Genomic DNA, 13,095 nt, shown 5'->3' on the forward strand with positions numbered 1-13,095 from the left:
TATATATATATTCACTAAAATGATGTTGTTTGGGTGTTTAATACCTAAATAATGTCATTTTGGATTTGAATAAATTAATTGAGTATAGCTGTTTCAAAAAAAAAAAAAAAAAAATCTAAGAATTCAACTCAGGTTAACCCGAAATCGGTTATTCGGGTCGGTTATAACCCGAAACACAAGGTTTGGCCCGTACCGAGTAGTCCGAGTTCAGGTCCAAAAAGGTTTTACAGAGAAATTCATCAGGGTTTCATACTAATTTCCTCTCTTCCCACGCCGCACCACCTCCCTCTCTCTCTCTCTGTGTCTTAAACCCTCTGGAATATCTTGAGGGCGAGCAGAGAAAAAGAAGGTATGAAATTTCAAAGAGCTTTGATTGTTTCTCAAATTTCTTTGTTTGTTTGAAAATTCAGTTTTTTTTTTTTTGGTTTGTTCTTTCTTCCTTCTGTTATCTCCCTATTTGCTCGTAGAGTGGGAAGTAAATGGGAGATGCCAGGAACGACGTCGCAGGGGAGCGGAAGGCCCAGAAGCTTCCGATCGAAGGCAAGCGGAACATCCTCATCACCAGCGCCTTGCCTTACGTCAACAACGTCCCACATCTCGGCAACATCATCGGCTGTAACTCTCTCTCTCTCTCTGCATGTTTTGATCTTCTTGTCCTTTGTTTGGCTCCCGAGAGTCCGCGGGAAACGATAAGGAAACAAAGATTTTCATGCGTATCTGTTTTCTGATATCTGTGTGTGTGTGTGTTTTTTTTTGGGAAGGTGTGCTGAGTGCTGATGTGTTTGCTCGGTACTGCCGGCTTCGGGGCTACAATGCGATATACATGTGTGGAACAGATGAGTACGGAACGGCCACAGAAACCAAGGCCATGGAAGAGAATTGCACGCCTAAAGAGATTTGCGACAAGTAGCATTTTCCTCCCAAGTTTATTTTTTTATTCAACTTTTCAGTCTATATATGTATTTTTTTTTTTTTTTATTTCTATGTATGGCGTTGAATTGCAATTTGTATTCTGATTCTATTTTAGGCTCAGTTAGTTTGTTATGAGGTAAAACTTTTAATTTTTTTTAATAAGTAATTGGCTTCAAGGAGAGGAAATGGGAGATTCAAATTAGTGCACAGTTCAGATTTACCCCTTAGGATTAAAACTTTTCGGTTGACTTTTTTTTTTTTTTGGGGGTGGGGGGGTTGAATTAATGATTTTTTATTGTTTAGGCTACTACCCTGAAAATATTTTCTCCTGAAAACGTTTTTCTTTGTTTAGTTTGCACCTAAAAAATTTTCTGCTGTTGGTGTCTCCTGTGGTGGTTGGTGCCTACAGAAGAGGGAGTGGTGTCTGTGGTGTTGTGATGGGTGGCTCTGGTGGAGGTTGATGCTGACAGAAGGGGGTCGGGTGTGGTGTGTGCCTTGATGTGGGTGTCCCCTGTGAGGGGAGATTGAAGAAAGGAGGTGTGGACAAAAATGTTTTATATCTTAAAAAATGTAAACCATTTTATGGAAATGGAAAACAAGGAGATGTGTTATAGTTGATCAAGTTTTCCCAGCACAACCAAACACCAAAGAATACTGAAAATGTTTTACGTCAAAATATATGGAGCATTATTATTACCTATCATTTTGTAAACTATTCTCTCTTTTTTAAAGTTTTTTTTTTTTTCTTCTTGTTTCAAAGCATATTTAGACGCTTAGAAAATAATCTATTCCACAAGATAGACCTTAATCCATCTAATTTGTTTTGCATTTATAGATACCATGCGATTCATAAGGAAGTCTATGATTGGTTCAATATAAGTTTTGATAACTTTGGACGTACGTCAACCCCACAGCAGACTGAAGTTTGCCAAGCAATTTTTAAGAAACTGTTGGAGAATAATTGGCTTACTGAGAACACAATGCAGCAAGTATGTGTTATTTCTTGTTTATACTTGGTGTATCCTGTACTTTGTTGACTTCTATATTCTAGTTTAGTTGTCTGGTTATTGGTTCTGGACCTATGGTGTCTTCTATTTGTTTTTTAGTTCTTATTGTGGTCAAATTATAAGCTTTAATGGTGATAAATGCATTTTACCTCTTCTTACTAACATCCAATTACTACCATATTCAGCTTTACTGTGATACATGCAAAAGGTTCTTAGCTGACCGGCTTGTGGAGGGTATTTGCCCAAATGAGGGGTGTGATTACAAGTCTGCACGAGGTGATCAATGTGAAAAGTGCAGTAGGCTTTTGAATCCAACAGAATTGAAAGATCCTAGGTGCAAGGTACATTGCTTACTTCTAATATTTAGGTTTCTATTTTGTTTATCCAATTCTAAATTAGGAATTTAATTGGATAAAATATTATCCATATCTACACTCAGGTTGTTTTTGGCTCCAAAGTAAGATTATCCCTAGCAATGTTGTTAAAAGGCACGCTTAATGTGCAAAGCGCAAAGTACAAGAGAAAAAAACACTTCTTACCCCTAAAGTGAAACACACGACTAAAGCACGAAAAGTGTGCTTTTTTGTGAAGTGCTAGTTACTAGAAAGCATGCTTTTTGATAAATATATTTTTTAAGTAAAAAATGTGTGATTCAATTTGAAAAGAGGATTGGATCTAAAGCCAAATGTAATACACCGTTGAAAAATTATACCGACTATTTTCTGATATTTATGTTATATCAGAAAATAAATATCTTTATATTAAACCGAAAATGTCACACAAATCAAATTGGGTTTTAGGGCACTATTCCTAACAATTGAGTCACTTGGACCTCGCTCTTGTTGAGATCATGTTTCAGAGTATATAAATTCATCTCCGTCCTCAAGCAAGTTACTGTCATTAGGTAGATATATGGAACTGCGGGGATATTTTGATATTCTATGTTACACTTTGTCTAGCCGATATATAAACTTTATCTGCAAACAGGTCTGTCAGAAAACACCACGCATTCGTGATACAAATCACTTGTTTCTTGAACTACCTTTGCTGAAGGACAAATTGGAGGAATACATCAACAAAATGTCTGTGGCTGGATCTTGGAGCCAGAATGCTATTCATGCAACATATGCATGGCTTAAAGAAGGGCTGAAATCACGATGTATTACCAGGGACCTGAAGTGGGGAGTTCCAGTTCCACATGAGAATTTTAGTGACAAGGTTATTAGTTATTGATAGAAAAAACATGCTGAACTTATGCTGCACTCTTCAAATTTTTTTTTATCTTTTAAATATATTTTAGCAATTTTTTTTTTTGTGTGTGCGTGTGTGGTGGATAGGTTTTCTATGTCTGGTTTGATGCCCCTATAGGATATGTCTCCATCACTTCTTGCTACACACCTGAGTGGGAGAAATGGTGGAAGAATCCTGAAAATGTGGAGCTGTATCAGTTTATGGGCAAGGATAATGTGCCGTTCCACACTGTAAGTGTTATAAATTTCAAAATTTTGTGATAATTTAAAGAAAGAGGGCAAAATACTAACATTTGTTAGTTTTTTTTGTTGAATTTGTGTATGTCAATGTTCATTCCTCAGCTGAGAAACTGAAGTTTAATTATTCTTTAAAGAAATCACCATATGGGTGAAAACCTGTGTTATTATTGTCTGTGTTTTCAGCTTTTGTCTTGCCACTTGTAACAATGTTTTTTTTTTCTTGCTTTAAATTTTAGGCCCAATAATTCCCTAATATAGATAGTCGATGTATCTTGTAAATAACAGACAATTATTGCATTTTATAACTTTAAAAGGTTACACGTATTCCATTGCACTCTGTAGATAATGTGCAAGAATTATTGATGCTTATAATTTTAGAACCTTGCAATGATCAATAAGTTGGTAGCAAGTTGTTGTAGGATATAGGTAGGTGTAGATCGTGTACTTACTCTTATAGGGATTGATATCTTGTGTCATCGTGCTAGACCTGGTTGAGTTGTTTTCTATTAGAACCACATGACTATTTTGCTATGATGAAATCCTTTAGACTTGCCAATTATTGATCCCTAGTGACTTGCTTTGGATAGAATGACCTTGGAATCTAAATTGTAATGAATTGAGACTTCCATTGATCTAAATCAAATCTACAGAAATGAGACTTCCTGATGTTATAAAGTCTAAAATAAAATCGATTTTTTTTAATCATTTTCAAACTGTTGGTGCAAGTTTAATAGCATGGATTACAAAGCACCAGGAGAGTTCAATTGTTTCGCCTAATTAGCCTAATAGGTACTGCATACCAGACTATCATGAAATTTTTGGCTTCAAAAGTAAACCTTGAACTGTGCATTGTAGCAGCTTATACCTCTCCCCCCTTCCTCTACACCCCTAAAACAAGAAAGAGGGGAGATGGTTGTAGTGGTGGATACTTTGAGCCTAGTAAACCTGTGTATGTCCTTCCTTGCCCATGGTTGTCATGGAAATATACAGTTTGGCGTGGCTGTGGGGTTCTCTTTACTTGTATTTTTTATTGCAACTTTATTCTTGTTCAGGTGATGTTTCCATCTACGCTTCTTGGAACTGGTGAAAACTGGACTTTAATGAAGACCATCAGTGTCACTGAATACTTGAACTATGAAGCAGGTTGGCCAACCATCTGGTAGTGGTTTAAACGATATGCTACAGTGGCCAAATTATCAAGCATTTAGATATGGATGATTGATGAATAAACTTCCCTTTTTATGTAGCAATGATGATGCTTCTCATTTGAACATCTTGAACTCGATGAATATTCATTTTTATGGTATTTACAGGAAAGTTTTCAAAGAGTAAAGGTATTGGAGTTTTTGGCAATGATGCAAAAGATACAAACATTCCTGTGGAAGTATGGAGATATTACTTGCTAAATAATAGGCCTGAGGTAATTCTTGTTATACAACATATATTTTGACTTCGTTTTTAAATATAACTCTGGACTCTACTAATTTGCTTTCTGGATTTATGACTGGGTTTGTGTAAACTAGGTATCGGACACATTATTTACGTGGACTGATTTGCAAGCAAAATTAAACAGCGAGTTGCTAAGTAACTTGGGCAACTTTATAAATCGAGTTTTGAGTTTCATTGCTAAACCTCCAGGTTGATCAACTGCTTACCTTTAATTTCTCAAAGTTCTGTTAGTTCAGTTAGTTTTTTTAAATTTATTATTATTATTTTTATTTATTTTTTTATTAAAACAAAAAAAAATTGATTCCCCTGATTGTGTGGGATATACTTATATAACACTTCTGGGTTGCTGTATTCTACAGAACACTATTTTAAAAATGGGTATGTTTAACTCAACTGTCTCACTGAATGAGAACAATATGTACATAATGCATATTGCAAATATCTAGAAGGGTTTTATTTTCTATTTTAAAGCATTAACAACAGTGCCAATCACCCATTTTATATCACACCAAGACCTTTGATGTTTGTAAAATTCTGAATTACATTTGCTATTTTTTTTTTGGATAAGTTACTCAAGGGTCTTACTGGTAGAAAGGGAAATTGCAATCGATTATCTGAGTTTCTGTTTACAGGTCAAGGATATGGTTCCATTATTCCTGAGCCTTCAGATGCTGACCCAGATCCGTTGAAACATGAACCAACAAAGAAATTGGTTGGTAGCATTGTTGAGTATGTGGAGCAATATGTAGAAGCCATGGAAAAGGTGATTGAAATTACTGGATATATTGCATGCAATTAGAAGCTGCTCAATGCCTCTATTTCTATAATTGCTTTTGCATTGGAATGACGTTCTTATTTGCAATATGTATAGGTTAAACTAAAGCAAGGACTGAAAACTGCAATGAGCATTTCTGGTGAGGGGAATGCATATCTGCAAGTAAGTTCCTATTTTATTTGATCTGATTTGGATGCTTGTTTTATAGTTTATTTTTATGAATCTATTGGTTGGAAACTGCACTTGCAAAATACCTGCAAATTTTTTTCTGTCGCTGCCTGAGACGCACTCTGTTCATTAATGCTATGTAGGAAAGCCAATTCTGGAAACTTTACAAGGAAGACCAACCTTCCTGTTCTCTCGTTATAAGAACTTCGGCAGGGCTCGTATATCTACTTGCATGTTTGCTAGAACCTTTTATGCCTTCTTTCTCTCTTGAGGTAATTTAACCTGCCAATAGATCTCTCTGTGACACTCCTGGAAATACATAGTATTGTTTATCATAAAATTTGCTAATGCAACTGTGCAATGCTGACATTTTTTTTGGTACTGAAGGTTCTTAAGCAGCTCAATTTGCCTCCTGAAGTTCCATTTTCACTTGAAAAAGGAGATATTGATAGGGCAAGCAGACCTTGGGAGATCCTGCCAGCTGGTCATAAAATTGGGACACCAGAGCCACTGTTCAAAGAATTGGTGTGTCTCTGCTATTTCTATGAGTTGTTTTGTGAATTGTTATGGGCCTTAACCTACCATAGTTACTGATTTAGCCAAAATCAATTGTTGTTCAGAAAGATGAAGAAGTAGAATTTTTCAGAGAGAAGTTTGCAGGAAGTCAAGCTGATAGGATTGTAAGGGCAGAAGCGGAAGCAGAGAAGATTGCAGAGCAACTGAAGAAAACAAAAGTTTCAGGTTGCACTTTATTTACATTTTTTATTTTTTATTTATTTACTGTCATGTCTAATGGTTGGCGATTCAATTACTGCTTGGTGCATGGGTTGGGTGTCATATACATGCTACATTTCCAAAAAATTAATTTCATAAAAGCACTAGCTTACATATCTTTCAATGTAGGTTCTTGTCAGGTCTTCTCTGTTCAAATGCTAACTATTTTTTTTTACGATAAACGTGGTTCCCCTGTTGTGGTTGGCAAGTTGTTGATATTACAGGAGTGCTATGATGAGTGTAGCTTTTGATACCTCCTTCTGGGGTATTTCTTGATTAATCTTAGTATATGTTGATTATATTCTTGGTGTTACTAGTTTGGTTTGCTGAGAAAGGCACTATTCGCTTGTTTGCTTATATTATAGTAAGGGCATTATTTGTAACAGATAGCAGTGGCAAAAGGCAACGGCCTACGAAATCTGCAAATGAAGCCAAATCTAAGGCCACTGCTGAGCCAGAAATTTCTGTTACAAGACTTGACATCCGTGTTGGCCTTATTACAAGCGCTAAGAAGCATCCTGATGCTGATTCGCTCTATGTGGAAGAGATTGATGTGGGTGAAGGACAGCCCCGAACCGTTGTTAGTGGACTCGTCAAGTATATACCTCTTGAAGAAATGCAGGTTTTTGTTCGCTGCTCTTACAAATCACAATATTGGAATGTGCATCTTTGTTTTTTCTTTAAATAAATCATCTGCAAGTCTAGTAGTTCACATTTATGATGCTTTGGCAGCAACGGAAGGTGTGCGTTCTTTGCAACCTGAAGCCAGCAACCATGCGGGGTATAAAATCACAAGCAATGGTTCTTGCTGCTTCCAGCAGTGATCATACCAAGGTTAGCAAACCCATAATAATACCTTTTCATCAGAGTCCGCATCTTATCTTAGTTTTTTTTTTTTTGGAGCCATATTTCAAAGTAATGATACCCTTCCTCACCAAACGAGGATAATCTGATGCTACCTATATAGAGAGCAGCACAGATTGCTAACATGAAAAGGATGTGGATTGCTTACTTTGTTTTTCGGTTTTTCACCTCTTTAAACCCCAAGAGATAGTTCAATCAGCTTAGGGCCAAGCCTCATGAAGCGGATGTCACTAGTTTGAATTTTTCCATCCCCTCTTCTTGGGTCAATTACTTGTCTAAAAAAGGAAAAAGGTTTCTCCCCTGTTTAAACCAGCAGGGGGCTATTTTCAGGCAATTTTTGCCAGAACTTAGCAAGATCTGTGGCTTTAAAAGAAATCACTTCAGGTGTGCTAGATGATCATCACTTTGGCCTTTTTCCATTTACAAGTTGCGGCCAAATAATTGTGAGGATATAATTTTGGATGTGACTGTTGTGGTGTTGGATGTTTGGTTAAGACACATTTTAACACGTTACCACTTTTGGCACAAAATGGGTTACAGTGATTGCTGCGTCGTGGTAAGATGTTTTTCCACAATTGATTCGGCAGAAATTTCTATTTGAACTCATGCCTTTCAACTTAAATTTTCATTGCACTGGCCAACATTTTGGCTTTGTTTGTTAATGTGTTTTAGGGGTATTTTTTGTTTTTGGGTTGGTAAAGTGTTCTGATGTGACAGGTGAAAATTATTTGTGTTTGGGTTGTTTGTTAATGTTTTTGTTTTTGAGAAGAGAAACAAAAGACGAATAACGACAATTTTAACAAACGGAACCTTTGTTGACACAATTTTTGGAATTTACTATTTGCTTACAAAATTTAAGCAGTTTTGTGGATCTGTTTTTAAGATATAGATTGTTTTCGATGTATCTTTTCTTGCATAAGCCTCGATCATTGAACATGAACACTAATGTGATTGATAAAAAAAAATGTTAGGTTGAATTAGTTGAGCCACCTCAATCTGCCCGTGTTGGAGAAAGAGTCACATTTCCTGGGATCGATGGTGAGCCTGATGATGTCTTAAACCCTAAAAAGAAGGTCTGGGAAACAGTGCAAGTTGATCTTAACACTAACTCGGAACTAGTTGCCTGCTACAAAGATGTTCCATTCACCACATCAGCTGGTATTTGCAGGGTTTCATCCATTTCCAGTGGGTCAATCAGGTAGAGTTAGAGAAATCTCTTTGTTGCATTATTTAAAACAAAGAAAAATACCCTAGATTTTGCTTGTAATTTCTCCTATATTTTTTTTACCATTTGTGTTTCGATAAGTGTATTGAGTAACTTTTCTTCATCATGTTATAAAAAACTAGTCCCAAGAAAATTTGGAAAAGGGAATCTAAGCAATTTGATCCTCTCTCTCTCTCTCTCTCTCTCTCTCTCTCTCTCATGTTTATATCGTTCAAAAAATGGAGGTGTAACTCAAGATAATATGAAATAGAATTTTACAAATCACAAAATAGGTGTAAGGTTAGGGTGGTGATGATGCTCCCAAGAAACGCCAATCAAAGTTGGGCATGTGCAATGGCCAAGGATATAATTATTACTCATTTAGGAATTGGGATAATCAAAATAGATATTTTTAGCAACTCAGATTGTTAGTAATTTATGCAGCAAATGTTAAAGCTAATATGAAGTTCACTTGCTCAAGCAAGTTTTAGATTTTCGGACCATCTGCTTGGACTGGTGGCTCTCATTAGTGGTTTGGATAACAAGTTGCTGGAGATTCGAATTTGGATAATCAAAGGCAGAATCATTGAAGGATTTAAAGTTTTTATTCTGAAACCATATCTAACAATATAAAAAATGTCATTATTACAAACAAATATTACTTAAAAGATCCGAGAAATTATTGAAACTAATGTCAAGGAATCAAGATTAATGTCCAAAATATTAAGAGGAAATACAATAAAGATGAAAAAAAGCAAAAAATTGTTAAATTGGTATAAATAACTGTGGTCTCAAAATGAACTTATAAATACTGAAATATGCCTCAACAAAATGATCACTCCATAGAGTAATGCTATAAGTCTTTTTAGAGTTCTCTTAAAATTATCCCAAATGTGATGTGTCTTTTAAAATTACCGTTGAATTTGAGATGTAATTTACTGACTTTTAATCTATTGATAATTTTAAAAGCCACGTCACATTTTGGATGACTCTAGGAGGATTATAGGAAGGCTTATAGTATTACTCTACTCCATATAAATTCTGACCAATTTTCTATCAGAATCCTTTGTGAAAATTATAAATTTACTCTCAATTAAAAAAATTATAAAACATAAAAATAAAAGAACAAAACAGAAAAAAGGGTGGAGGAAGGGGGTGTGAATTGGCCGACCACCCCTCATAGGCCTTAAGGGGTGGTTGATCACCTCCAAACAATTTTTTTCTTCCTTTTTTTTTTTTTAATTTTTAATTTTTAATTTTAATTTTATTTTGAATTAATTACTTTTTTTAGTACATATGATAACGCAAAATCAAACAGACCATAAAGTATCACAAATAGTACTTGTAGACATTTGATAAACTATCCAATAATTTAACCTTGTCATGTTAAGTCCAATCATAATCTAACAACTATTTCATGCGCCTCATTAATTATTCAATTTTTTTTTTTTTTGAAAAAAAAGAAAAGAAAATCCTAAGTGGGGTTGAGTCACCCCCATTTGGCCTAAGAGGTAGCTCGAGCTACCTCATATATTTTTTTTATAATTAATTTTAACAATTTTTTCAAAAAAAAAATAAAAAAAATTCTCAAAATAATCTGGGAGAAAGTAACAGTTGTTTAATTTTATTTGGCTTGTCCCCAACTTCTTGGTTCACAAAATCGCACAAAATAGTAGATTAAAAAAAAAGCCATGAATCATTCAATGAATTTCATCGGATAAAGACAGAACTTGGCATATATATATGGCTGAAAGTCCCCGAAAAATATATACACAGTCAAAAAGATGATATTTCATATTTATTTACATAAACAGAAGGAAGACAAAAAAAAAAAAAAAAATCAGTGGCACAGATTGTCCCAAGCACCACCATGTGGATGACAAGACTCTCTTTCATTGCTCTCTCTCCTCCATTGTATCTTCAGTATTATAACATTTTCCTTTCTCCTTTCAGATAAACAAATTCAAAAACAAGAAGGGGAAAATTTTTGGTGATTAAATAGAAAAACAAAAACAAAAACAAAACAAAACAAAAAAAAAAAAAAAGATATATTGAAAATAAGCATCTTATTTCTCTTCTCTCCAAGAAGATGGAAATGGCCATGAAGCTAGGAAGAGGAGTAGCAATTGGAGCTTCAAGCTTTCCATCATCGTCATCATCATCATCGTCTTCTTCTTCTTCTTCTTCTTCCTCTTCTTCATATCTCCCGCAAAATTCCAAGCCTACCTCATTATCCACACTCCCTTTGGTTTGTATCTCCCATAACACTCTTTTTTCTTTTTCTTTTTTTTTTTTGTTGTAGTTTTGGGTTCTTTGATATCCTGTCTTTCCAACAAAACAGGAATTAAGATTTTTAATCTTCTTTTGTAAAACTTATATTTGGATATATTTTTGTGATGGCAAGATGGAGGTTGAGTTTATTTTTGAAATTTGTTCAACTTTTGCAGCAGAAGGTATGTAAATTAGTGACCTTTCACAGAAACATGATCATCTGCTGCTCTGCTTTGCAAGAATCATCTACTTCTACAGGTAAGTTGCTGCATTCTTGTAACAAAGTTCTTGGATTTTCACATCTTTTTAATTGAATATTCATAATGGTAAGCAAAATTCTTGAAAGTTACACAATTCAAACCATATGAATAAAAGTAGAAATGTTTTTACTAGTGACAGCAGAAACAAAGGAGGTGAAGGCAGCCCCAAAGCAAGCTCCAGCAAAGGCCAAACCTCCAGCAAAAGCCCCAGCAAAGCCACTGCCTCAAATGATGGAGGAGGATGTCATCCCTTCACTGAAAGCAATACTTGAATCCCAAGATGATATCTCTGAAATTGAACTTTCTTTCCAAGACAACAGGGTGAGTTTCACATGATTTCAATGTTTAAAATCACTGCTTATTCTAAAAGGTTAAGCTAAATGTCTCCCTCACATTTGAACTCAAACTTTCCCTTAATAAATGAGACCCAACACGTAAAATATTTAATTGAAATAAGATATAAATTATAGAGGCGGGGTTCGAACACGTACCACTTATTTTAAAAGCTTAAACCGATAGAAAAAAGTGAATTTAATTGTTTAATTAATATTCTAACGTATTGAGTTTGCTTAAATATGACAGTTGGACGGATCGTTTATAAGGAAGGGCATTCCCCATTCCTTTTGGGCCTTCTTCCCAAATGGAGTCCTCACAGGTACTTGTTATGGCAATCTGAAACAATGCTAATTGTTACCCAATTGCACAAACAAACACCCACTATAATTTAATCTCTGTTTTGGCAAATGCACAGGTCCAAAAGGGTTCTCTCTGTCCTCCTATGGCTCAGAAGCAAGCACTGTTGAGCCCTTTCTCATTGATGAGAAGAAAATTACCTCCAAACACATTGTCTTTTGGGTTGAAAAACGTTTGGCAGCTCAAGGAATCAATCCTGTGTGGAAAGATTAACCTCTTACAGATTTTCATATTCATTCCACAATGATGAAAGAAAGATAGATATTCAGCCTTTGTGTTGCACTTGGCTTAATGACTATAATATAGCAGCATTCTGTTAATTAAGGTAAACATTGTTGACAGATATCTAATCACATCATCAAATTTGATTTGCTTCCTTTTTGGTTCCTTGTGGCATTCCTTTGTATCCATAGTGTTTTCTTGACTTTATTTATTTATTTATTTTACTTTTTTTTATTCAATAATGGGACAAGAGTTACATGGACAAATACAAATGAAACAGGGTGAGCTCCCCAACAGCAAGACCAAACGAAAAAGCAAGTGTATATATGCCCCTAAATAAATAAATAAATAAAACCTCTCCATAGCAAGTTGCTCCCTTTTTGGGCTATGGAGATTGGAAGATCTGATGTCTCCCATGCAACAATCACTAGGCACCTCTCTCTCTCTCTTTGGATATTGTAGTGGAGATCCTCTTCAACGCCTTCAGTCCAGTCATTCTTACAGCAATCTTTTCTATTGTGGCATCCAAGCTCTCTTGTTGCCTTTGAAAAGCAACTTTCCAAACAACTTATTTATTGGGCTCCTTCAAAATCTGTCCATTTGGGGGCACTTTTCTGGCCTTTGGGCTAAGAACCCAAATTTTTGGCTTTTTTATTTTATATATATATAGAGTACTGCATTGACTATAATGGGGGTGGCTCACCTTCCATTGACATAGCTTCAATTCATACCCATTTTAAACTAGATGGTGAACACGTGTACCAAAATGAATTTGAAGGCTAAAATATTCACCCTGGTTAGTAACGGCATGAGGTTTTTTTTAGGGTAATTGTCTTCCATCTTTCTATTGGTTAAAAAAAAGTACTTTTTTAGTTTTAGTGAAAAGTTATCTAATTAACTAAGCACTAAAGGCTTGAGCAATAGGCCAGTAGAAAAGGCATTTCAAAAGTGATTAAGAACCTGTTTGGAATTGCGATTTCAATAAGTGTAATTTTAAAAATTATGT

General features: G+C 35.2%; 2 protein-coding genes across 6 annotated transcripts; both read left to right on the forward strand.

Annotated features, from left to right (window-relative positions):
• The first annotated feature begins 236 nt into the window (after positions 1–236).
• Positions 237–8,830, forward strand: LOC132167326 (methionine-tRNA ligase, putative / methionyl-tRNA synthetase, putative / MetRS). 2 transcript variants are annotated; one of them, XM_059578267.2, is made up of 18 exons: positions 237–349; positions 468–615; positions 762–906; positions 1,748–1,901; positions 2,105–2,260; positions 2,907–3,137; positions 3,257–3,400; positions 4,462–4,552; positions 4,723–4,829; positions 4,933–5,047; positions 5,491–5,621; positions 5,730–5,795; positions 5,945–6,073; positions 6,189–6,326; positions 6,422–6,542; positions 6,941–7,197; positions 7,308–7,409; positions 8,411–8,830. In XM_059578267.2, the coding sequence occupies exons 2-18, from the start codon at positions 480–482 to the stop codon at positions 8,639–8,641; spliced, it is 2,454 nt and encodes an 817-aa protein (XP_059434250.1). In that variant the 5' UTR covers positions 237–349; positions 468–479; the 3' UTR covers positions 8,642–8,830. The 2 variants fall into 2 exon arrangements, with proteins under 2 accessions (XP_059434250.1, XP_059434251.1); XM_059578268.2 differs by having other exon boundaries at positions 238–349; positions 6,962–7,197.
• Positions 8,831–10,529: 1,699 nt separating this feature from the next.
• Positions 10,530–12,256, forward strand: LOC132166878 (DUF2996 family protein). Of its 4 annotated transcripts, none has more exons than XM_059577724.2 (5): positions 10,530–10,891; positions 11,091–11,172; positions 11,293–11,495; positions 11,757–11,829; positions 11,926–12,256. In XM_059577724.2, the coding sequence occupies exons 1-5, from the start codon at positions 10,733–10,735 to the stop codon at positions 12,078–12,080; spliced, it is 672 nt and encodes a 223-aa protein (XP_059433707.2). In that variant the 5' UTR covers positions 10,530–10,732; the 3' UTR covers positions 12,081–12,256. The 4 variants fall into 4 exon arrangements, with proteins under 4 accessions (XP_059433707.2, XP_059433711.2, XP_059433710.2 ...); XM_059577728.2 differs by having other exon boundaries at positions 10,531–10,891; positions 11,317–11,495; XM_059577727.2 differs by having other exon boundaries at positions 10,533–10,891; positions 11,314–11,495.
• Positions 12,257–13,095: the final 839 nt, after the last annotated feature.

This window comes from Corylus avellana, chromosome 2 (assembly GCF_965113065.1).
Source record: "Corylus avellana chromosome 2, dhCorAvel1.hap1.2, whole genome shotgun sequence".
Taxonomy (NCBI): domain Eukaryota; kingdom Viridiplantae; phylum Streptophyta; class Magnoliopsida; order Fagales; family Betulaceae; genus Corylus; species Corylus avellana.